This window comes from Oryctolagus cuniculus, chromosome 20, assembly GCF_964237555.1.
Source record: "Oryctolagus cuniculus chromosome 20, mOryCun1.1, whole genome shotgun sequence".
NCBI classification, from domain to species: domain Eukaryota; kingdom Metazoa; phylum Chordata; class Mammalia; order Lagomorpha; family Leporidae; genus Oryctolagus; species Oryctolagus cuniculus.
In genome coordinates, this window is record NC_091451.1 from 36,366,760 (window position 1) to 36,392,658 (window position 25,899).

Below are 25,899 nucleotides of genomic sequence, written 5' to 3' on the forward strand. Positions count from 1 at the left end.
TGCCGAACACGTACAGACGTTTTCTTGCCATTATTCTCTACACAATACAGGGTGACAACTACTTACACGTGGAATTTGCATTGCATTAGGTATTACAAGTAACCTAGAGCTGACGGAAAGCATCATGGCAGGATGCAGGGGTTCTATGCAAATGCAAGGCCGGTTCGCACACAGGACCTGCGCGGCTGCAGACGTCGGGACTGGTGGTCGGCCCCGGAGCAGTCTCCAGGGCATGCCGAGAACAACTGTGTGTTTGAGAGCTCCAAGTTCCATTTTTAAAACACATTCCTCTAACAATTCAAGATACTCAGTAAAAGGGAAAATAATGCTTTTAGAGAACTGTTCTAGAAATATCTTAGAGGACCATCAAACAAATCAATATGTTAAAAACACCTGAAAATGTATTATAATCAGATGATAAGTCAAGACAAAGCTCTGCTTTAGAGAGGAAATATATATAATTTTGCATATGGCCAAGGATGAGTCATTGTTATCTTTTTATAAATTACTGGCTTTTGGTTTTTAATTTTCACTGATGTTCTAAAAGGGAGGAATTTTCATATTTTTGATGCTAAAAAGGGATCATTCTATAGTTAGGACCTTCTTTATTAACCTTTTGAAAGAAGAAGCATTTAAAAAGCCGCTGCTTCTACATCACTACACAGTTCTATAAGTATCAAAATAATGAGAATTAAAAAGCATAAAGAGGACATAACTAATTAAATCAAGGAACTCTTTAAGTGCTTATAAAAATTATAGCCCTCTCTACATGTAAACTAATCAATTTTATGACAAATGTGGAAATAAACTTTCAGAATACAGCATAAAAAAACCTCTAAGCTGATACACATATAGAAGGGATATTATTTTCTGCTACAAAAATTCCCATTGCTATTTTTAGTCCACAACAGTTGCATAAAGTATTTTTTCCATAAAAGGCTGTCACACTTACAAATATAACCTCAAGATGATCAGCTGGCAAAAAAAAAAAAAAAGATTTATTTTAGACTGACATAGAAAAGGAAAAAAAAATCCAAGAAACGTATTTTTAATTATCAACTGAACAGCCCTGACAATGCACCCCCCCCCCCCAGGGCCCACACGTTTTGGGGGGCGCTGAACAACGGCGCCACCTTGAATCACACAAGCGAGCACTGTCCGATGTTCTACCTCGGGCTTTAGGTCTCTGTGCACCACTCCGACGTCGTGCATGTGGCTGACGGCGGACACCAGCTTCCGCATGATGTAGCTGGCCTCGGTCTCGCTGAAGTGCTGCTTCTTCTTGATGCGCTCAAACAGCTCTCCCCCGCTCAGCAGCTCCATGACGAGGAACGTGTGAAGCTGGGGGAGAGAGACGGGACTGAAGGGAGGGCGAGCCGCACCGCAGAGGGGCAGACCCCGGCCAGCAGGGAAAACCGGTGTGGCCGATGACCTATCGCCAGCAACTTTAGAGAAGCCATTGTCAAAATAATCCACAGCAATCCTTGTGTTTGGGAGGAAGGAGCTGAAGGACAAGGCGGCTTTCTTAGATTTCTATTTTGGTAATGGAAAACTTCAAGCTTTTTATAACCTTTCCTGGACTGATTCTTTCATGTGAATTCCACTCAGCTTCTCTATCGAAGTGTACACAGCTTGCTTTCTAAATGGTGACCCAGTGCTGACAATAAAGTGAAATCGCCAGTTTTAAATCCTAGAGAAGATAACTGAGCACAGACGACTGCCCACACAGCCCTGGCACACCTGCTTCACGGCAAAATTACCTTTTTGAAAAAGTCTTGTTTGAGGGTGCCACTTTGAACCTCCTGGTAGGGTTCAGAAGCTCAGCTTCAGGGTTCCTGTGACCACCATTGCAAACATCCATAACCCACTACGTGAGTGCTGTTTTTAAGTAATTGCTTTGATCCAAACGGCATTATCTTCATTAGAGTACTAACCCTTGTGAGTTATATATTTACTATGCTTTGCATCCATGTCCATAAATAACACAGCAGCTATCACACAGCAAAGGGTTTCTATCAGATCTCACAGGAACACAAAAGGGCTAGAAAAAGAAGTCACATCACTATTCAGAGTCAGGCGGCAAGACCAATGTCACCCAACAAACAAAATGTATTTCCTGAGTCAGCGAATCTCAGAAAAATTTCTTCATAAAGAAAACATTATTAAGCATATCACTGCAAACATACTGGACAAGCTGTGAAGGCTGGACAACATTTTTAATAAGAAATGGCTCGTAGGCCACTAGAGATAGAACGAATTCGGGTTTCTACCTCAAAGTCAAGATGGAAGGAATGCTACAAGTGTAGATGAAGGTGGCACCTGCGGGGTTAAAGACAGCGTGGAGTCCAAGCTGGATCTGAAGCCAGCTCTGTGACTCAGGGTCTTGAGGACGGTGCTGGACTTTTGTGAACGTCAGCACCCACATCAGTCAAATGGGGGTGACCAGGAGAAAGTGTACGTGTGCGAGGCCGAGCAATGGCCCTCCAAGATGCCCAGCCCCTGCAGCTGTTGGCTTTGCAGACGTGAGTAAGGTCTTGAGACAGAAGATGATTCTGAATGTCGCTGGGGTCAGCAGAATGGGATGAACAATGGAAGCAGGAGATGACAGTGAGGCAGGGAAGGGTCACAGGCCGAGGGCTGTGGGCAGCCTCCAGACACTGAAAGAGGCGAGCAAACGAATGGCCCCTTAGAGCCCCCGGGAGGCACCAGCCTGGCTGGCATCTTGGCTTTAAATCACGGAGACTGACTTTGGACTTCAGACAATAAATCTGTGTTCAGTGTGCAGCGCTCTGTTTCGGCTGCCTTGGGAACCCCTTTATCTCTGTGAGGCAGAGGTGAGGGCACACAGAACCGCTGTCTCACAGCTGAAGGCTGGAGGCCATCCATGCTCAGTCGCACCCCACAGTGGACAGGAATAACCTAAGTGTCCTTCAACAACTGCGTATCAGAATCACGACACATCTACGCTGGTACACACAGAAGTACATCGTGGGACAGTTTATACTCTAGGAAGTCTCGGACAGAAAAACAGCACCCAACCAACTTAATGTAAATAAAAAATGAGGGACGTCATTCCTGAGATGTGCCACGAGTCCTAAGGACAGAAATCAGATGTCGGGCTTGGGGTATAGCTCCGGGCACGACCGCAAAGCCACACAGAGGGTTGTCGAGGGTCACCCATCGGTGCCTTGGCTGATACGCCAGCTTCCTCTAAATCTGCTCTGACAGGACAGTGTCCACCATCTTCTCACGCGCACGTCTCCTGGACAGGGCACTCACTAGCTGTTCCACTGGAGTCGTGGGATGAGGGGGGAGGCAGGTGAGCGGGAGGGCAGGTGCCCTGCACCCCTGCTTCACAGGCGCTCTTTTTCTGACTCTGAGAAGCCGAGAGCAGGTAGACAATGACGCCATTTTTGGGCACTCACTACCTGATAGGAAGACCCGGCTGTTCCTTGCTCCCCTAAGGCAGTAGAGAAAAGCAGCTCCAAGCTGTCGGGCTCAGATCCCAGCCTGACCACTTACAGCTGGCGAGACCTGGCTGCTACTTCTGCGAGTTTCGCTGTCCCCCCTCCCAGAGGTCAGGTCTGAGAAAGGAAGCACACGGGGAGTGTCGGGCACAGCACCGGGCGGCGTAAGGTACCTGGTCATAGATGGCAGCGATCGCGGTAGGCATGACGCTGCTGATGCCCGGGCCCTTGTTCTCTGGGAGGCTTCAGTGTGCTACAGAACTGGGCCTCTACACCAGCACAAAGAGCCCAGAACTGGGCACCAGGCTCTCCCCACGAGATTTTCACAGACTTGCTGTGTGACCTTGCACAAACCACACGACCCACTGGGATCTTAGCTTCTTCTTGGGGAAAAACTGAGCATTCAGGATTGATTCTGGCTCCTCAGTAGGACTGTGTCATCCCACCCAGTCTTGGGACAAAGAGCACTTCAATGGAGCAACTTCCGACACGCGAGAGACGCCGGGGGACGGGATGAGAGGAGACGTGAGCCTGACACCACGGCATTCCTCCCCAGTCAGAGTGGCACGCCTCTGGACAGCAGGGCTTGGGGGTGGGGGGTGGGGAGAAGGAGCAGCACGGCCAGGCCTGGCTGTGAGCAGCGTTGCCACCTGGAGCGAGGAAGCAAGGGAGGGTCCCGGGCCATCTGCTTGCTGGCTGTCCTTCAGCCTGCAGGGCTAGCGTAAGCCTCGCTAAGGTCTGTTCTAGAGCTGAGAGGAAAGTTAACGAGTGATGCGCACTGTAGCTGGGGACAGGGCCACTGCGCTGGCCTGGGACCTTCTCCCAGGTCCCACGTGCCACCTCCTGAGCGAGATGGCAGGCGTGAGAGCGTGAGCTGACCTGGGGGTGGCTAAGAGCGTGAGTGGCAGGTGGTTTCTCTGCCTTCTTAGTGGTCAGGTGATGTCCCACACCCCCGATTCTGATCCTGCAGCCACCAACCAAAGTGATGAACAGCAGAAGCTCGTATGTGAATCGGCACATGCAGCAGCACAGGGTGGGATACCTGATCGTGAAACACTTCATGCAGCTTCACGATATTGGGGTGTCCTTCACAGAGTTTCAGAGCTGTTATTTCTTTCTGAGTATTGGCTTCCATCCTGCAAGATGAAGCAAGGTCTACATGTCTCTTCTAGTACATATATATACTTAAATTCTACTTATGTGAGAGAGAGAGAGGGAGAGGAAGGGGGACACACAGACACACACACACACACACACACACAGCTCCTATCTGCTAGTTCACTTTCCAAATGGCCACTGAGGCTGGATATGGCCAGGGACGAAGCTGGGAACCGGAAACTCAATCTGGGTCTCCCACGTGGGTGGCAGGCTCCGGGTCTCCCATGTGGGTGGCAGGCACCCAGTCACCTGAGCCATCCATGCTGTTTCCCAGGAAACTGGAGTCAGGAGCTGGAGTTGGGTACTGATCCCAGGTACTCTGACGTGGGATCCAGGAGTCTCAACCACTAGGCCAAATGCCCACCTCTCTTGAAATGTCTATGCTGGTATTGCTCCAACCCTAATTTTGTTTTTACTTACAGCAAATTCAGAATGCACATTCTATACTTAATGAATCAAACCAACCACCAGGAAAAGCAATACATTTTTCTGGAACATTCATCTCTGAGTGAGAAAAGACTAGTCATATGAAGAGATGGACGCCCTGCTTGCCCAGCAATTTGGGATTAAGCATGCAGATCATGAAGGTGGGAGCGGCACTGTGGTGTAGTGGGCTGGGCCTCCACCTGTGGCACCAGCGTCCCACATGGCTGCTCTTCTTCCAATCCAGCTCTTTGCTTGTGGCCTGGGAAAGCAGTGGAGAACGGCTCAAGTGCTTGGGCCCCTGCACCCACGTGGGAGACCTGGAAGAGGCTCCTGGCTTAGGATCAGCCAAGCTCCAGCCATTGTGGCTATTTGTGGAGTGAACTAGCAGATGGAAGACCTCTCTCTCTCTCTCTCTCTCTCTCTCTCTCTAACTCTGCCTCTCAAATGAATAAATAAATATTAAAAAAAAAAAAAGATCACAAAGGTAATGGTCAGTCACCAAAAAGACTAGCTGGCTCTCACAGCAATCAGCAGTTTACTGAATAACTTCAAACAAAACACTTCAAATATGTAGCTAACAGAGATGGAAGTAACTGCTGAAATCACTAACTAAATAAATACAAAATTAATACATTAACTACATGACCATCACAAGAAAGTTTTCTATATAAACTCAAAGCATATCAGGCTAGGATTTACCTGTCTAACAGAGCCAGAAGTACAGTGACTAAACCTGTGGGTGAAAGCCTTCTAACCTCTGCTGACTTCCTTTTCAACAGACAGCTTTTACTTTACAGAATTCACCGGCCAGGATGCACATACAAAGAAAGACTGCTAGGAACGGTCATACCTCTTGCTGATTATTTTGACGGCGAATGCTTGGCTACTTTTTTTGTGCACACACTTTCGACAAATAGAAAAACTTCCTTCTCCCAGTGGTTTGTCTTTGAGATCTAGGTCATAGTGTTGGTAGAATGGAGAGTCCTGATAAGAAGCCAATACCGCTCAACTTTAGAAAGTGTTAGCTATGTATAAGGGATAAATACAGCTGTAGAGCAATGTAAGATTGTTAGCGTTCATCAATATTTGTGAAATACATGTAAAATCTAAACTGTCTCTTACTGAGCTCATTTCTATTTTCATCTATCACTTTTATTTAAAATACATAATTATTATTATAAAAGGGAGCTCATTCAAACTGGTAATAATTCTCTAGGAAATATTTCCTGTTATTCATTTTTAAAAACTGCTCATTGGTCAAATTCACTGGACTTGAGAGTATTAACCATAACCACTGTTGGCACTTCAACCCTCATGTGGTCCACCACCACATCACTAACACCCACATCTGTGTACCTTCATCATCGCACTCCGGGCAACGTTGGTCGCTCCAGGGCGCTCGACTCCCACGTGGAACTGCAGCGGATCGATGACGGCTGCATTCCGCTTGAAGAGGATAGAAGGAGCCACGAAAGAATAGCCCTGAGAGAGAGGAGACGAGGACCACAGACTTGCGGCTGTCCCCCTGGGGCAGGCTGTCCCCCTGGGGCAGGTCAGACTGTGCTGAGATGCAATCCGAGTTGATCTTATTTGCAGCCCCAAATGTGGTGTTATTTCAGATCAATAGAAAAATGCTTTACAGAGGGAGATAATGCCATCTTCTGGCAGAATTCAACCAATTCAGTAATAAAGGAGAACAAGAGTTTCTCCCTACTCCACCCTCAAAATCTGACTTCTGTGCTGCTGACAGAAGTTCACTTACAGACACGACTGACTTCCTCAAAAAGATGTCATTGAGGTGCTACGACAAAGCAGTCTGAAGTGCTGCTGGTTTCAGGCTGGGAAAACGTAAGTTTCATTAAAGTGGGTCTCGAATTCTGCAACGATTTGACGTTTAGTCTATTTCTTCAGCATAATTACCGTTGGGAGGGGAGAAAATCTAATGAAGTGACACAAAGCCGATGAATCTGCTCACTAATTCATCAGCGAACGCTTCTGTAAATCGTTTACTACGTGTCCAGCCATCGGCTGGGTCGTGACATGGGACGGACAAGACAGGTCCGGGGCCAGATTAACCACTGTGCGAGCACACGCAGCAGCAGCAGCAGCAGAGCTTGAGGACGTCCAGCATTTCACCGTCAGTCTGCTACAGAGCCTTTTCCAAATCCAGAGCCCTTTCTAAATCTGTAGCAGTTGGAAAGTAATGAACATTATTCCCTGAATATAAAGCACCAGGTAACACTGTGGACTGAAGGGTATTTTATACGACAAGAGGCAAAAGTAACACACTATTGTAACTCCCACGGGAGAGCCTGGGCATACACAGACTCTCAGGTACAAAGCCACCAGCTCTAGCACGGCTGCGCGGACGCTACCTGGAACAGCCTCTCGGAGCTCTGGGGCAGGGCTGCGGGGGAATAGGTGGGGTCCATTTCTGTGAACTCCTCGGCGAAGTTGCTCACGTCCAGTTCGTCTCGAATCACCGGCTTGAATGGCGCGGGCACTTTTTTGGCAGCTAAATCGTCCCAGTTGATTTTCTGAAGCAGAGAAAGAAAATGGGTACAAAGAGAAATCAACAAAGTCAAAATAGATTTTCTAAGAATAACGAAGACAGACAGATTCAGACAGGGCTAAAACGAAGGGCAGATATTTCAGAGCAATGATGGAAAGAATTTCTTTTTCCAAGCAAGAGCCCGCGTTTCTGAGCAGATTCCAGCGCCTGCCCAGGCAGAGCCCTGAGGGTGACCGCTTTCCATCTCTGCAGAGTCTCACAGTGTCCTCTAGGGGGCGCCAAGACATGCTCATTTCCCCTTAGAGATGCCAGATAAAGGACTCATCCTGAGCTGGCCTGAAAAAGGTGTGAAGGAAAAAAAAAAAAAAAAAAAGAAAAGAAAAGAAAAGAAAACCAGAAACTGCAGCGGACCCGATGACTGCCAGCTAGGGGAATCTTCTTACTTCCTATCAACAGTGCTGCTCCGCTCGCCCCGCACCTAGCCGGTCCCACGGACGTGCTGGCTCCTCCCTCTCATCTTACCCAGCACTCGGAACACTGCCTCTCTTCTCTCCCACGGGATAAGCCAATCCCTCTTCCACCTATGGGAGGTCTTTAAAATGTTCGTGGAAAGTACATATTATATATAAAAAATCGTGAATTTTAAAATGTTTTTGGACCCAAATAAACTTTTCATGAATTTTTGAAGTAACCCTCTCTGTACTGAGCAACTGATGTTTTTCCATCACTCAATTCTACTCCCATGCGCTGTCACTTAAAACCTCAGATAACACTCACTGAGTTGAGTCCTACAGATCTGTGACATTTCTTCAGATTTCAGATGTCACCACGGATGGTGACACAACCATTATTTCATGTACCATTAAGAGAGAAAAAGCGTTACCAGCTAGAATAGTAACTAAGACGCCTGCTGACTTCAGCGATGGCAAAATGTGACTCCGTCCAATGCCTGGTTCAATCAACCACCATAAATGTATTCCGCTCCCGTGTGGAGGCAATGGAAATGGGAAACCATTGAACTACAGATCTTCCAAGTTTCCCGTGGGATTGGGTCTCAGAGAGCCTCTGGTCACCGCCGTTATTTCACCCAGAGGAAGAGGAGGCCGGGGTAAGAACCGATGCTGTCAGCGGAAGGCCAGCGTGGGGGGGCCAGGACTGGGCACTGTCTCCTGGGCTTCGCCTTGCCCCCCACCCCCACCCCGTCTGTCAGCAGCAGAGGAGCTGTGCTTGGCTGCTGCACACACATGAAGAGCAACTCCTAGGGCGAAGGGGCAATCGAAGGAAACACGCCGTTGGCAGGCGAACGTTTAAAACAGAAATCTGAATGCTGTTACGACCCCTCCACCTCCTTTCCTCTTTTGGAGAAAAATCCATTTAGTTTTTTTTTTTTTTTTTTTGACAGGCAGAATTAGACAGTGAGAGAGAGAGACAGAGAGAAAAGTCTTCCTTCCGTCGGTTCACCCCCCAAATGGCCACCACGGCCGGCGCGCTGCACCGATCCAAAGCCAGGAGCCAGGTGCTTCCTCCTGGTCTTCCTTGCGGGTGCAGGGCCGGAGCACCTGGGCCATCCTCCACTGCACTCCCGGGCCACAGCAGAGAGCTGGCCTGGAAGAGGAGCAACCGGGACAGAATCCGGCGCCCCAACCAGGACTAGAACCCAGGGTGCCAGCGCTGCAGGTAGAAGATTAGCCTAGTGAGCCACGGCGCCGGCCTCCATTTAGAGTTACAAGCAAAACTCTGCTCTTTACGAAAGTCTCCCTGTGATTTAAACAGTCAACACAAGTAGATAATCTCAAATTACTATTCTGAGTTAACACAAAGGAAAAATTTTCTAATACTAATGACATACTATATAATATTCACAAACACAAGGAACAATGGAGCAAAAGTTCCTAGGAAAATATAATTGGGGGTATTTTTGTTTGAATACTTTCTTGAATTTTACTTGATTGTTAATGTTTTAGCCAAACTTCTAAACAAGGTATTTGAAACAGTTTGTTCAAACAGTGATCTTTCCAAGTCCTATCATTTATGAAATGTGCACACTGAGACGTTGGTTTTATTCTCAATGCGTTTCTCACTAAGCTACTGGACTTCTACAAGATGTGCAGTGGTATTTTGAAAAACAGGTAAAGTGAGAGAAGTAAATGGGTCTTTTTGAGCACAGAAATACAGAGATAATTCTAAACATTAGTCAGTACGTTTTAAATATTTAGAAAGCAATACATAGCAACATGCAAACTTATTTGACAGGAGAGTTTTTTTTTTTTTTTTTGGCATAGACTTTTCATTTGTTTTGATGCAAGGAATGTGACAGGTTGCTTTATAGAGTACAGAATAAACGTGCGATGGCCCCTTTCTACCTCACACACGGAAGGCGCATGTGTTGATACGACGGAATTACTCGCTCGGGGTGTGAGGGCGCCCAGGTTGACCACTTAGATGGAAACGGCCAGCAAACTCAGCCACGTTCACTTCCCCACAGTTACTAAACAGCAGGGTTTTTGGGGGGAGCACGCTGAGCGCACTAAACTGAGCAGACGTCTGGGTGTCCTGTAGACGGCCTCACGCAGCCTTTTCAGGATGAGGAAGCGTCGGCACGAGGACGAGAGCACACGCGTAACTGCCCGCACGGACGCCTCACCGAGAATCGCAGGCTCTGAGCGAGGAGGACACGAAACCACCGCCTAAAGAGTGAAGCAGGCAGGCGTCCGGCGCAGCGGAAGGGACGCTGCCTGGGATGGTGACACCCAGGCCACGGGTTCCAGGCCCAGCTTCTTGCTGGTGCACACCCCCGGGCGACAGCTGATGGCTCCAGTACTTGGGTCTCTGCCCCCACGCGGGGACCCGACTGAGTTTCGGGCTCCTGGCTTTGGCCTGGCCCAGGCCCAGCTGTTGTGGGCATATGGAGAGTGAGCCCTTGGATGGAAAACCTCTTTCTGGTTCTTTCTCTCCCTCTATCTCCCAAAGAAATAAAAATTAAAAAACAAAAGGTGAAACATAGTGGCCATAATAGCTCATGAACCAAGAAAAGTCAAGAATAGAACAAAACCTCCCTGGTCCACGTGTCTGAATCCCAAGACTGCCAATGGAAATCACTACTCAGAAACTAACCCGCCAGCGCGCAGGAAACAGAACGCGATTAGGACCTCCCCACCCCCACTCCACGTAGTCTATGCAAGTACAATTCTGGTCTTTCATAAAGGGTCCCTCCCTGTCGTGACAAGAAAGGAAAGCAAAAAAGGCACAATGCAAGGGGAAACGGGAGAGCCGGTCCCCAGGAAGGGACGGCACTCGCTCACCTCCCGAGAAAGCCGATCCATCACCCTGCGAACAGCAGGGGCCACCCTGTCCCACAGACGCACCTGGAAGAAGAGATGCTCCTTGATTTCATCTGCATCCCGCGGGCCGCAGCCCAGTCTCTTCTCGGGATCCTTCATCAGAAGGCGCTGAAGTAGGTCTTTGGCTAACGCACTCATTTCTTGGGGATATGGAGGCTCACTTTTTAATATTCTCCTGTGGGCAGACAAAACTCGCTGTGAAAACAACCCGGGGACGACGCTACAGTATTTTTAGTAGAAGGTGAAACTCACTCTGAAATGAAAGCACATGTGGCAGAGAGATAAAAATATTTTAAAAGCACCAACAGGATCCCAATAAAGTTGAAAACCGATATTTAAAATGAGATGCCATGAAATCAAATATCTGAAACTCAAATGAGTATGAACAAAAAAATACTGGATCACATTTCAGTATAAGTCAGTCCTAACAGGGATTATCATCAGGCCTGTACCAAGTCCAGGGCTGGTTCTGCCGCTCAGTGGCTGTGTGACCTTGGCACAGTTATTATTTTTTAAAGCATTTATTTATTTATTTGAAAGGTAGAGTGGCAGAAAGACACACACACACACACACACACACACACACACAGAGGGAGGGAGAGAGGGAGAGGGAGAGAGGGAGAGACCAAGACAGATCTTCCATCCATTGTTTCACCTCCCAAATAGCCGCAACAGCCAGGGCTGGGCCAGCAGAAGCCAGGAGCCAGGAAGTCTATCTGGGTCTCCCACGTGGGTGGCAGGAGCCCTAGTACTTGGGCCATTTTCTGCTGCCTTCCCAGGTGCATTAGCAGGGAGCTGATGCTGGTGTCGTAGGCAGAAGCTTAACTCCCTGCACCACAACGCCAGCCCCACGCGCAGTTAATTCACCTCTTTGAACCTCAGCTTCCTCACCTGTAAACACCATCTACCTCCAATGGGAATTATGATGCTCTGACGATCTACGATGTGTGCGGTGTTCAACGTAGCACCTGGCATGTCGTTTATGCTCAATAAAGAAAATGCTGGTAGCTCGAGCAAAGAAGCAAGCAATATCCTCTCTTCTGGGTACTTTAACATTCTCCCATGGCTCACCGCTTGCCAGGGGTTCCAGCAATGACAGAGACGACTCTTTCCAGATCAGGCACAGACATATGTGAGAGTGATGCTCGGAACTGTTTCTCAGGAGAAAATAACTATAGCTGTTCCCATTTTCTTCACCTTTATTCAACTTTTGGCAAAGGATCAGGATATAGGGGAACACACTGCCGCTGATACTCACTTTTGCTGAATCAGGGCAGGGGGGTGTACACTTGGCTGTCATCCTCTTAGGCTACCGACTCTGCGTCATCTGTGATTTCATAAACCTTAGAGCCATGCAACCCTACTCAAAGCCTGCTCCAGGGCGGGCGCTGGGCAAAGGAAGAGCCAGTCCTGGGAAGACAACGACGTCCACCATGGCAGCAGGGGCAGGCAGGGAGCTGCCTCCAGAAGAAGAGCACGCAGACCAGGGGCGGCTCCGCACAGGTGCCACGGCCAGAGGGGGCAGAGAGGGAGAGAGAGAGAGAGGGAGAGAGAGAGAGAGAGAGAGAGAGAAGAGACACAAGCTGGCGAGGCTGTCCCGGGCACACACAGCAGCTGTGCTGTGCAGTTCTGGCTGGCAAGTGCAGCAGACGGGGAGCGGAGGTCTTAGCCTCTGACGGGGCAGGGACCACATCGGGCAGAACTGGAGTCCAACTCTGAACACAGTGCTGATGGGCGAGCATGGAAAACCACTGAGGCAGCCCCAGATCCTTCCCTTTCCTAAGCAGCAATACATGGCTAGGCCCAGCAGGACGTGAGCCCAGCAGATGAGAAATGAAAGCAGTAAGCGCCCAGGAGGCTGGGGGACCTCACTGGGGCTGCAGGAGGCTGGGGGACCTCACTCAGGTTGCAGAAGGCCAGGGGACGTCACTGGGGCTGCAGGAGGCCGGGGGACCTCACTGGGGCCGCAGGAGGCTGGGGGACGTCACTGGGGCTGCAGGAGGCCGGGGGACCTCACTGGGGCCGCAGGAGGCCGGGGGACCTCACTCGCGCTGCAGGAGGCTGGGGGACCTCACTGGGGCCGCAGGAGGCCGGGGGACGTCACTGGGGCCGCAGGAGGCCGGGGGACGTCACTGGGGCCGCAGGAGGCCGGGAGGCCTCACTGGGGCCGCAGGAGGCCGGGGGACCCCACTGGGGCCGCAGGAGGCCGGGGGACCCCACTGGGGCCGCAGGAGGCCGGGGGACCTCACTGGGGCCGCAGGAGGCCGGGGGACCTCACTGGGGCCGCAGGAGGCCGGGGGACCTCACTGGGGCTGTAGGAGGCCGGGGGACCTCACTGGGGCTGTAGGAGGCCGGGGGACGTCACTGGGGCTCCAGGAGGCCGGGGGACCTCACCGGGCTGCAGGGCAGCACAGGGCTTCCTCAGCGCTCTTCACAGTTCTGAAACTATTCCCGTGGGAAAGTGCGGCGCCACAACAGAATCAGAAACCCGGGATGGGGTGGTGAGGAGAAAGGGCTCACGGTAGGCTAAACCTTGCCTCTGTGTGAAGACCACCTCGGATTTCGCTTTTTATTAATTTTATGGCACATTTCTGTGAGGCGGTCTAGGTTAACGCCAAGCCTGACACGGCAGCTGCGCCCGGATGTGACGGCTACCACTGGAAGACCGCTGCCTGTGCATGAGAGCGAGAACAGGCCCACAGGGGCTTCTCCTCCAGGACACTTTCCAGGGCTTTCAGGGAGCCCCAGCTTCCGTGTGCTCCCTCTTCAACCCAGTGGTGTCTCTCTGGGGCCTCGGATGCCGTGCAAGGGGCAGCCGTGTAAGCTGCAGTTACTGTGGTGACTTCCCCGTGCTGGAGGGAGCCACCCACCCGCTCCATCTCCTCTCCAAGGGCTGACTGTGCCCTCTGTTGGCTGGCAAGCCAAGCCCGGGCAGTCAGAAGGATCCCTGAGAAAGACGTGTTTGAGGCTGACCCGCTGATGCACTGTTTCCTGTCCTGACCCTAATACACAGCTAAGTGAATCTCACACCAGATCCCGCCTCTGGTGGTGCGTGGGTGTGAGAATCCTTCTGAACCCGACCACGGCTGGCCACACAGAACAGGCACTGCAGACGTGGGGACGGGAGTGGAGGACGCCCTGCAACACAGGCAGGGAGCCACTTCTGGGGTGTTCCGCGTCACTTCCTCCAATGCACTTGATTTCTGCATCGTTTCAACATGAGCAGAAGCTGATTGAGCTCCATTTGATTTAACGTGGTAATAACCCAAAGTTATTTTTTTCTTGCTTCAAACTTGATCCGAGAAACATCAGAAATGAATTGCAATTAGGTAGGGCCCAAATAAATCTTAGAGCCTTCTGCAAAATCAGGACAGGCTCTGAGTAGATACACACATTAAACACTGCACGTGCGTGGATCACTGACTCCACACAACACTGATCAAAAGACTGCTATTATTATCCCGTCTTCTAGATAAGGAAAGACTGCCTTCCAAAAAGCAGGAAATAGAACCAGTAATTAAAATGGCAGCAAGGTATTTTACAGCCTGGTTGACTTTAATATGTATTTGCAAGAATAAGCACATAGCACAGCTAAGAAAATTCTGAGAAATGAAGTTGGGGACAAGACACCCAGCTCCATATTAGGATGTGTTATAAAGCAAAGTTATAAAAGTGAGACAGCAACCAAATCAAGTGAAGAGAAGAGACACCTTAAAAAACACCCAGGTATATATAAAAACTCAGTTAACATTCTTAAAGAGTGGCCGGTTAACTAAAGGCAGGCTGCACTGTTCAACACACGTTAGAGAAACCAGCTATGTGGAAAAGTAAAAGCACAAGGGCAAAACCCCTTGCCTTATAGCCTTATACCACAACCCCAAATAAAGTCCAAGTGGACTGAAGAACTATGCATGAAAAATAAAATGAAATAAAAATCTGTATCAATATAAAATGAATACAAACTTTCTTCCTATTTCTGAATGTTAAAGTTTCTGAAAACCCACCTGGTTAGAGAAAAGCACAACTGGTTAGCTTAAGATCTTAGCGGATAAAGGGTCAGGACACAAGAGTGAGACAGGCTATGCTGAGACTCGACGGCTAAATGGCAGGGCTGATAGGAAGCAAGGGTGGGTGTGTGTGTGTGTGTGTGTGTGACAGATGTTTGAATGCTTTCATAATAAAATGCTTTAGAAGTGTGTGGGGACCCATGAGCCGGCCATGGGCCCACATGCTAAGGCTTAGCTTGCTGACCGTTTGCAATAGTTACTGCCGTGTGGATGTTTATGGTTTCTGTTGAGCTGCGATATCGGGACCCTTCCATGACCCCAGGGTTGAGTCTACAACTACGGCCTTGGGGCTTCCCGTACTTCTTTTCCCACTGACCAAGGCTGAGAAAACACCAGGTGGAAGCTTGTTGTTAGCACCCGAGTCGCCTGCTACGTGACCAGGAGCTTGATTGGATGAAGACACGTGATCACCTTTATGGTTGGACAAGGAGTGCATGGACTGTGCGTGATCAGGCACCCGATTGGAGCGCCGCCGCATGGACTGTAGCATGGACTAAGCTTGCATTACATGCTTCTGCAATGATATACTATATAAGCTGTTTGTGAAATAGTAATGGGAGCTTCCCCTTTCTTTCAGAGCTCCCCTTGCTCAAGGGTTTCTCTTTCTATCCTGTTTAAATTAAGTCTACTGAAGACCGATCAGCTGGGAGCAGTGTCGTTCCTTTGCGGGCAAGGGAGTGACAAAGTGCTCACGGCAACTCTGTCCACGTGTGTTGTACGTTCACAAATACACAGGAGGAACTGTCTCTATAACAAGTGTCCCCGCCTGAGGACAACGCAGCAGACACGGGGCATCGCCCACCGCCGACCCCACTGCGGCCTCTGCTCACGGGTCTGTCAGAGGAGCTGTCTTGAGCCGTCCCACTCCACTCTACCCATTTCCTCTGTCCTATCTGGCGTCCTGGCATCCATTTATAGCATCTTACGTATTTCTTTATTGTTTCTCCTTAGCCGACCGTGCAAACTCCAAGGGAGCAGGGGCTCACACTCAAGCCCTCCACAGTCAATGAACGAAGGGACTCGCCGGGCCCCGCGGACAGCGCCTTGCTCCCTCTGGGCACAGTTTGAACGCGATGCCTGCACATGGCCCCTCACTGCTTTGCCAGCGGCGCGCCTTCTCCCGGGGTAGGCTCTCTACTTGTCCTCCACTGAAACACTCACAGTCTTTCCTAGCTCACGAGGTAGAGCTGCTGACTCTCACTTTCTGGTTTCCTTGTCTTCCCAGAATTACAGGATTATTTATCTAACTGCCCAAAGCAGGAGAAAAAGGATCAGAAGGAAACTGAGAGAAAAGAAGACACAGAGCTTGGGGCTGTGAGTGCCAAGGGCCTCCTTCTCTCTCATGGCCACACCTCTTCCATCTTGGACCCTTGAATCTGGACAGGGTTTTACTGCACCCTGCAGAAGGGCTGGGGGACAGGTTAGCTCTGTGGCCCAGCAAGGTAATCCTCTGCCTGTGGCGCCGGCATCCCATGTGGGCTCTGGTTCTAGTCCCAGCTGCTCCTCTTCCGATCCAGCTCTACCTCTCTGCTATGGCCTAGGAAAGCAGTAGAAGATGGCCCAAGTCCTTTGGCCCCTGCACCCACGTGGGAGACGCAGGAGATCTTGCTCCTGGCTTCGAATCAGCACAGCTCTGGCTGTTGTGGATAACTGGGTAGTGAACCAGCAGATGGAAGACCTTTCCTTCACTGTAACTCTGCCTCTCTAATACATAAAATTACAAAAGGGCTGGGGGCGGGTGCCACGGCTTGGTGGGTAAGCTGCCATCTGAGTCGCCCTCCTCCCTGAGTCCCAACTGCCCTAGGCTTCCAGTCCACCTTCATGCTAATGCACCCAGCCCTGGCTGCTGTGGGCGTCTGGGGAGTGAACCAGCGGATAGAGATCTCTTTCTCTCTTCTCTGTCACTCTGTCTTTCAAACAAATAAATAAGTCTGTAAAAAAAAAAAAAAAAGGCAGAATGTGTAGATAAATAGTTATGGGGCCAAACATGAATAGATTTGGGGTGTTATGAGTTAAAAAAAGCCCTGGCAAAATCAGATGCTGACATTTTTTCCTTCTTCCTAAAATGAGGGAAAAAATGAAGAGCAGACTGAGAATCAGAGAGGCTTCATAAAATTGCTGATGCAGGATTCTATCCTGAAGATGGAAGAAAAAAAGGCCAAGGAAAGAATAAATTTGATTTCTTCTTAAATAAGAATTAAAGCAGAGTTTAAAAAAAGATACCTGCAATTATTCTATACATGACTCCAAAAGCAAGACATCCATAAACAAAGCTTTAAAAGATACAAATGGGTTAACACAAGGTGTTAACTGATGGGCTGACTTGGATAGAATTCAAAAATACAACGGAGTTGCTATCTTGACTTCGTATTCAGAAGAATGTAGTAACTCACATGAGCCCACTGTATTACAGTAATCACCTAAAAAATAAAGCAACCACCTGAAGAGAAGCACTCCTTGGGAGGACAATGATAAAGTGATCACCTGAACTGCACAGGGCCATCTTTTTGGTAAGGAGCCCCCAGCAGACAGAATTCCAGGGTGGTCGGTGGTCGCCGGGCCGGCTGCACCTCTGTACCCACAGCCCTTTAAGCGAAGGCTGGCCCAAGCGCCTTTCTCCCAGGCAGTGTGACACAGCGCAGGGAGAGGCGGCCACCCCACTGATTACTGAGAACAAGACAGTGCCTCTTCCTGGCAGACTCCCGCTTGCCATCCAGCTCACGCCTCTGATGGAGCAAGCTGCCACGCTACACAAGGCCACGTGGCCACCAGGGAACAGAGGCCTCAGCCCTACGATGCCGAGGCACCGGATCCTGCCGACAGCCGCAGAGGTGTGCAAGCACATCGTTTCCCAGCGGAGCCCTGAGATGACCAGAGCCCCGACGACACCTGACTGCAGCCGCGAGGGGCCGGCCTGACCCACGGAAACTGCAAGGTAAGAAATGCTTGTTCCTTTCAGCCTCTAAGTCGTGCAGTAATTTGTTACTTGGCAATGGACAGTGGAAAACGAACAACAGGGCCAGACACGGTTCTGGGTTTACAAGCTATCTGGTCTCTGACAACTGTTCAGCTCTGGCACACACAGGAGCGAGCATGGCTGGGTTACAGGCGAGCAGGGGGCTGTGGGCAGCAGCCTCTCCCTGTTCCCGCCGGTGGCTCCCCAGCACCCTCCCAAACCCTGGCCTGCTTCGTGCTGTGGCTCAGGTAACCCAAACTGCTGTTACCTCAAAACCACTGCTCAGAATTGGTGTCAGCTGGACACACCTACCGTGGCTACAGGCTGTGGCCCCGTGGTGACCTATAGCTAACCATCAAAATAATAACATTATCATAAAATCACCATGGCCAGCATTCCTACTAATCATGCATCTGACAGCATGACACTTTGGAGACTTCAAGAAAAAAAGAAAAATGGATGGGGCCATCGCCGTGGCTCACTAGGCTAATCCTCCGCCTGCGGCGCCAGCACCCCAGGTTCTAGTCCCGGTTGGGGTGCCGGATTCTGTCCTGGTTGCCCCTCTTCCAGGCCAGCTCTCTGCTGTGGCCCGGGAGTGCAGTGGAGGATGGCCCAGGTGCTTGGGCCCTGCACCCCATGGGAGACCAGGATAAGTACCTGGCTCCTGGCTTCAGATCAGCTCAGCGCGCTGGCTATAGCGGCCATTTGGGGCCGCTCTCTCTCTCACTGTCTAATTCTGCCTGTAAAAAAAAAAAAAAAAAAGAAAAAGAAAAAGAAAAAACGGGTGGTACTCAGAGCCTGCCCCGACTATCGTCCCCTCAGAATATTCAATTCCTCTGCTCTCTTGTGATCACGTAAAGGGATGAGCCTGAACCTCACTGGTGCAGCTCACTCCCAGGAGTGCCCGCCCTTCCTCTTGAGCGTGTACGTTCACTTTGCAAATACATCCTTCTCCTCCACTGTAGCTGGCCGAGTCTCATCCTCCAGTTCCTCCCTGGGCTGGAGACGAAGCCTGCACCCGCCACCCAAGGACAGCTGTGCTCGGCCAAAACTTGACTGAGGGACACTGAGGCTTGGACTCACATCATCCTCGGGCGTCACAAAACACTCTGCATCGATATCTTCCTTCAGCCTGCAGGAAGGTAAAACCTATTTTAGCTCACACAAACAGGTGGCAGAAAGAATGTGGTCTGCAGGCTACAGCCTGCTGAGCCTGACCTGAGCAGCACTAAGGAGAGCCCTGTGCCTCCACAACCGCGGGGCAGGGTTTCAGGACGCCCTGGATACCAAAGTCCAAGGACGCTCAAGTCCCTAACGCAGGCGATGATCCATTTGCACACAGCCCGTGCAGTCCTCTCGTACACTATGAATCACCCCCAGGTTACTTACAGCACGTAGCTTCAGCTTTGTGTGAGCACCACACAAACAGCTGCATTGTTCTTTTCGGGGAATAAAGACAAGAAAAAGAAGAGTACATGTTCAGCACGCACACCGCCATCGCAGGCTTCATGACACAGCTCATGAACACCTGGAGACACCAGCAACTAGTGCTCAGCTGAGTGCTGGAGAGACACGGAGGCCACAGAGGGGTGCGCAGCTGTCGCTGCACCAGCATGGACTCAGTGCACTGCTCGCATGTGGCTCACTCACGTTCTGCGCTAGGGGAGGTTTCTAGAATTTTTCGGGGTGGGGGGGTCAACTGTTTCAATCCAGAGTTGTTTGAATCCACAGGTGTGAAACTTGCAGGTATGGTGGAATGCCTGTACTTTGGTAACACTTAGGCCTGGACTTACGTAAGATTATGCTTATAATAATACAATGAAATATTCATAGAGCATATTTTATTAATGAATAACAAAATACCAAATAAAAATTTTTTGGCAAATATTTTCTACATCTCAAAAGGCAGAAGAAATAAGACAAAGAAAGAATCTGTCGGGGGATGGAAAAGATGCAAAGAACCTGTATGTCCTGGTGCTCAGGCAGGGCACACTGGGTCAGCACAGCTACTGAAGCCTGAGGGACACAGGGTCGTCCTGCAGTGTCGTGGACCGGGTAGGCCTGCCCGGCAGCACCCACACACACCCCGGGAGAAGAGACTCCACAGAGAAAGGCAACAGAAGGTTGAGGAAAGCACACCAGAGAAGCACGTGCTACAGACACGACGTGAGAATAAGAAACGGATACGCAGGAAAGCTCGAGAGCAAGGCTTCGGGTCTCCAGGACCAACACCTCAGCATCTGTCCAGAACGGGACCAGGATGTGAGGAATCGGGAACGACTGTGCCTGAACCAGGACCAGAACTGGATAACACTCTCCAAACCCCAAGTCCACGTGCGGAAAGAAGTCATAGGATTCCTCCATGTTCTCGAGGACAGCTTAACCAGCAGGAATGAGGGAAGACAGCTGGAGTTTATCGTAAGGGGGCTCCATCTAACAGCCAGGGCCTCCTGGCCACTGGGTCACACGCAGGACCCACCTCTCCGGGACAGTGCGGGGCCACCAGGCTCAGGGAGGAAAGGAGGCTGCAGACTGTTTTCTCATTGTAAGATCTGATTACGACCCGGAACCTGAAGTCTCACCTGCGGACAATGATGGCGCACTGATGACATGAATAGCACATTATTTTGAAGCGTCTCAAATTTTAAAAATAAAGGATGTATGCAGAGTTCAGAGACGATCATGATAATCAGGTAGTGGAAGAATTCAATAATGAGAAAAAGCTTGAGCTAATTAAGACATTTTGGGACAAGATAATGATACATTTATCTGAATGATACATATTTTAAGAACAGACTAAGAGATTTTGTACCAGGAAAGACAGTCAGAATGATTACCTTGAAAGGAAAAGGTAATTTAGGATAATTCAGTTATTATACTGTTTGTAAATTTCAGTCACACATACACACAATCACAGGTTAACACTAAGCTTTAAACACGGTTATTAACATTACAAAGTGGATAATTAACTGATTAAAGGAAGAAGTCCTATTTAAATTCTTGAAAAACCTATTTGCTCTAGTTTTAAGATTTTTAGACAACCTGATTCAGTATCTCTTTCTCTTCCTAAAATCAGAATGCTAACTGATTGACATAAATGGGAAAAAATTTTGATTTGAACATCACTTGGTTCAGAATCACCCGACCTGGTGTGGAAAGGAGACTATAAAAATGATTATGTGTACATGTGGATTGGTCAGCGGAGACTGTTGAATGTCGTAGGGCTAAGGGCGCCCTTGGCCTCTGTCCCCATGACATGTACGACACTGCAGTGGTACCCAGACTCCCAAGACCGTCACCAAGGTTTCCAATAATCCTGAGGCATCTTCAAATTGTCCAAAAATCCATTTAAAATAAGAAAAGTTGTATCTATAGAGTTTTGTAATAGGTATGATTTTAAGCCACTATGATTTAAACAAAACAGTCTTGTGCACTTGACTTTAGTATTAAATAAACTGAAATAGAATTTACCTCCTAACCTGTCCTAGAAAAGGTGTATTTTAAAGTTTTTAACTATTTAGTACAATAAACTTTCCACAAAGTATACAGTTGACAAGGCATACACCTGTGCAACCATCAGCACAGCCACGATTACGAATCTGCCCGTCACTCCCCACTCCTTTCTCTTCTGCCCTCCTTCTCTCCTGACCCCAGGCAACCAGGACTCTGCCACTACAGATCAGCTGGAAATTTCTAGAACTAGAATCATCCAGCATAAACCCTATATTGTCTTCTTTCACTCTAATTATTTTTGACAACCACTCATGTTGCTGTGGATATCAAAAGATCATTCCTTTTTTATTGCTAAGTAATATTCCACTTGTATGGATAAATCACAATTTGTTTAACCACTCACTTGTGGACAGATATTTATTCCCACTTTTTGGTTATTACAAATAAAGTTGCCAGCAGGTATGTACAGTGTTTCTCTGGACCTGTTTTCATTTCTCTGGGGATTACCTGGGAGTGGAACAGATAGGTGAGACAGTAGTGCTGGAAGTCTACTCCACCCCACCTTTCCCCTTGCTGGGTGGGAGCAGCCGGCCCCTGCAGCTTCACCAGCTCGTGGCGCGGTCAGACTCTGTATCTGCAGCCATTCTTGCGAGCACATCACAGAATCTCGCTGTGGGGTCAGCCTGCACTTCCCTAACACTGACGACGCTGATCGCCTTACAGGTGCTCATCTGCTGCTCATACACCTTCCTGGGCTGAAACTGTTCAAACCTTTCACCTGCTTTTACATGGGGTGTTCGTTTTTTTTTTGAGTTCTTTAGATACTGTGGATAGCAGTCCTTGATCAGAGTCATGATTTAAAATCCTGGTCTGTGCTCTCTGGTTTGTCTTTCTTTTAACAGAGCAGAGAGCAGAGTATTTAATTTTTATTGGTCCAACTCATCAATATTTTCTTTCCCGGAGTGCATGTTTTGTGTTTGACCTGAGAAATCTTCACCTTAACTCCAGGTCAAAAAGACTTTTCTTCACGTGCTCTTCAGGAAGTTCGGTAAGCTTTAGGCTTTTTGTCTAGATATACGGTCCGTTTGAGAACCAGATGTATTTACTGAAGTTCATTTTGCTTTATCAGAATAGTCAATGGTCTGGCACTTGGTGAAGAGCGTGCTTTTTTTCTCTGCTGAAGTGACTTTTCACCTTTGTCAAAAATCAGCTGCCTACATAAAAGGGGCCTTCAGCCAGTTCATGAAAAACTAGAATTGAAATGTAAGTTTATTTTGATGCCCCTAAATTTGAAAGCCATGCTTTTTCCTAATATTCACTTTCCAGGAACTTTCTGAAGACCATCAATATGCACAGATTTCAAATTTTTTCTACCAAAATCAACTTCTACTTCCATTTTCCATAAACCTTTCTGAAGTAGCCTTGTATGTATAGCTCTAATTCTGAACTCTATTCTGTTCCATTGATTGCCTACCTTGATATCAACAGTGTCTTATTATAGCTTATAAGTCTTGAAACATTGTTCTATTTCTTTTTTTTTTTTTTTTGACAGGCAGAGTGGACAGTGAGAGAGAGAGACGGAGAGAAAGGTCTTCCTTTTGCCATTGGTTCACCCTCCAATGGCCGCCGCGGCCGGCATGCTGTGGCCGGCGCACCGCGCTGATCCGATGGCAGGAGCCAGGTGCTTCTCCTGGTCTCCCATGGGGTGCAGGGCCCAAGCACTTGGGCCATCCTCCACTGCACTCCCGGGCCACAGCAGAGAGATGGCCTGGAAGAGGGGCAACCGGGACAGAATCCGGCGCCCCGACCAGGACTAGAACCCGGTATGCCGGCGCCGCAGGCGGAGGATTAGCCTAGTGAGCTGCGGTGCCGGCCTCTATTTCTTAAAAAAAAAAATAGAACTTTTTAAAGTATTCTGCATTTCCATGAGAATTTCAGACTCAGGTTGTCAATTTCCACTAAAGAGAAAAAGCCTAGTAGACTGAAGCTACAAAACCGCAGAGCAGTTGGAGGGCAGCAGTTTCCTAACTGTGCCGAGGAGCTCCCTCACAGGGCTCATCAGCCCTCCGTACAGGACTGCCGCACACCCCTGGGCAGCGCTCTCCTCTCCCACACTCTGTCCTGCCAACTCCAGCCGCCTGGATCTTCTGAGCACTCCTAGTCCACGTCTTCATCCCCATCTGGGCTTCCCCTCCCTGTGCTGCAGCCTGGACTCCCTCAAGGCAGTAAGCTGGCCAAGCACAGGACTCCCCTCACTGATCTGCTCAGGGCTACTTGTCCTTTGCTGGAGGTGTCCAGTGTCTTCCAAACCACGGTGCCACGTGTCTGCCTACTGTTAAAGCTGTTGCAGGCAGCAGGGTAAATCCAGTCCCTGCCATTCCATCTTCGCTGCATGTGGAATCTCAGTTGAAAATAATGTTATGTCAAATCCATTCTCAAAGTTATAAAATCCAAGTAAAAACAGGACAAAAACAAAATGAGTCTTAGTGTAGTGCCTACCATTGTTGAGCTAGTCCTTCATTTACTGATTTTATTCTGCAAATATTCCGAATTCCACACAGTACGTACTGAGGATCAAAGGCAGGCATGCCTGCTGCTCTCACAGAGCTCACAATCTAGTGGGCAGACAGATCTCATCCCAAGCAAAGAGGGAACAATGGGGCTGCAGTACCTACCATGAAGGACACAGGTGGAATAACGCCGCGAGGACCCAAAGATTTTATGGTATTTTTTCTGCTGAGCCTAAGTTCATGAGTTGAAAAATGAAAACAGGGGAGAAAAAGTATCTATTCGATAAACTTCTCAATATATGATGAACCTAGCAGCTGAAGATAATGTGCTTTGGAACATACAGAAGTTATGACAAAAATCCCATGAAACTTAAGAGCTAATGGAACACATGAAATATAAAAATACATATGAATATGAATAAGTGTAAACTTATCACCTAAACATCATTTTGTCCATTCCTGTTAAGAAATGAGAGAAATTTTAATCAGCTCTTTCAAGAAAACAGTCCGTTCACTTTGCTAGGTCTTACCTGGATATCTCAGCTTGGGAGTTCTTCTCCCCGTCCACAGTGAAAGGAGACGCTCCCGTCAGTAACTCGTACATCAGGACCCCTAAGCTCCACCAGTCAACGGCCTAGAAAACAGCAACTCCGTTTTATACATTATCAACTAAAACATTTTTTAAAAGAAGGAAAAAACTATGCATTTAAAAAGCATTTTTCTTTCTGTAATTTGAGAGACAGGCAGACACACACACACACACACACACACACACAAACAGAAGCAGTCCCATCTGCTGGTCGCTCCCCAGACACCTGCGATGGTTGGGGTCAGGCCAGGCCGAGGCCACGAGCTGGGACTCAGTCCAGGTCTCCAATATGGAAAAGTCCTAACTGGCATTCTGGCCCCTGGAAAATATTGTAACAAAAGATTTTGTACACTAACTTTCTGTGCAAGAAGAATTAAATTAGCACACACAATGAAGACATTTAGAGAACAAAATATCCAGGCGACTGCAGCACAGAAAGCTTTGGAATCATTTCCTCAACTAGTAAGCTTCACCTCATTCAGAGAAGTTCTAACCTGAAATCCATTTTGAAATTTCTGAAGAAGACTGGGTGCTGTGTTTGGTGGTTAAGATGCCCACAACCTGCACTGGAGTGCTAAGGTTCAATTCCTAGCCCTGGTTTCTGATTCCAGCTTCCCACCAATGTAGATGCCAGGAGGTAGTGGTGAGGGAACATCTACCTGGGTTCCTGCCCCTGCCTGGGAGACCTGGACTGTGTTCTCAGCCCCTGGGTCCAACCCCAGGGCCAGGCTGACCTGACAGCTGCAGGCATTTGAGGAGTGAACCAGCAGCCAGGAGCGTGATCTGTCTCCCTCTGCTTTTCAAAAAAATATTAATTAATTTTTTTTGAAATTTGAAGTAGGTGAAATATTTGGACATATGATGGTGGTGGTGGGGGGGGGAGTACTAATTAGTGATTTTTATGAGTATTAAACTCCTATGGACCTTACGAAACTCCTTAAAGTCACAGAACAAAAATGATGAAAAATATCTCATCCAAGGGTGTTAATTTTTTCCTAACTGCCTAAATCAATTCCTCTTACAGAACCTATCACATAAATCTATGTGATGGATAGATCTCAAACAGTAGAAAATAAAATGTGCCCTACATTGGAACAATTTATAACTGCACTTACCTGAAGTGTGAGCACAGCAAATTACATATGGCTTAAAGAGTCTTGATATATTGAAAATTAGTTCTTTTGTAAGTAGGCAAATCAGGATGTCAGTAACAGCTGAACCTACAAGCTTATACCAATAAGAAACATTCACTGGCTATTAAAATGTTAAACTGCCAGCTTCTAAATTCCAGGGCTGAATTTTCAGAGAGGTGACACAGAATGTGTGAGGCTGAAGCTATTTCAAAGAAAACACTGGACGCTGACACATGACACAGAAGTGCAAGAACAAAATCAAGAGAGGAAAGGAATTTATTGAACAC

General features: G+C 48.5%; 1 protein-coding gene across 3 annotated transcripts in view; it reads right to left on the minus strand.

Moving 5' to 3' along the window:
• The window catches only part of RPS6KA5 (ribosomal protein S6 kinase A5), a 174,128-nt gene that overhangs the window by 13,290 nt on the left and 134,939 nt on the right, over positions 1-25,899 (minus strand). For all 3 annotated transcript variants that reach the window (XM_002719601.5, XM_051826133.2, XM_051826134.2), the window contains 7 exons: positions 24,421-24,524; positions 10,929-11,079; positions 7,427-7,588; positions 6,408-6,533; positions 5,902-6,035; positions 4,510-4,603; positions 1,171-1,341 (listed from right to left, as the gene is read on the minus strand). In XM_002719601.5, coding sequence (XP_002719647.2) covers positions 1,171-1,341; positions 4,510-4,603; positions 5,902-6,035; positions 6,408-6,533; positions 7,427-7,588; positions 10,929-11,079; positions 24,421-24,524 — 942 coding nt within the window. The remainder of the gene's footprint in view (positions 1-1,170; positions 1,342-4,509; positions 4,604-5,901; positions 6,036-6,407; positions 6,534-7,426; positions 7,589-10,928; positions 11,080-24,420; positions 24,525-25,899) is intronic.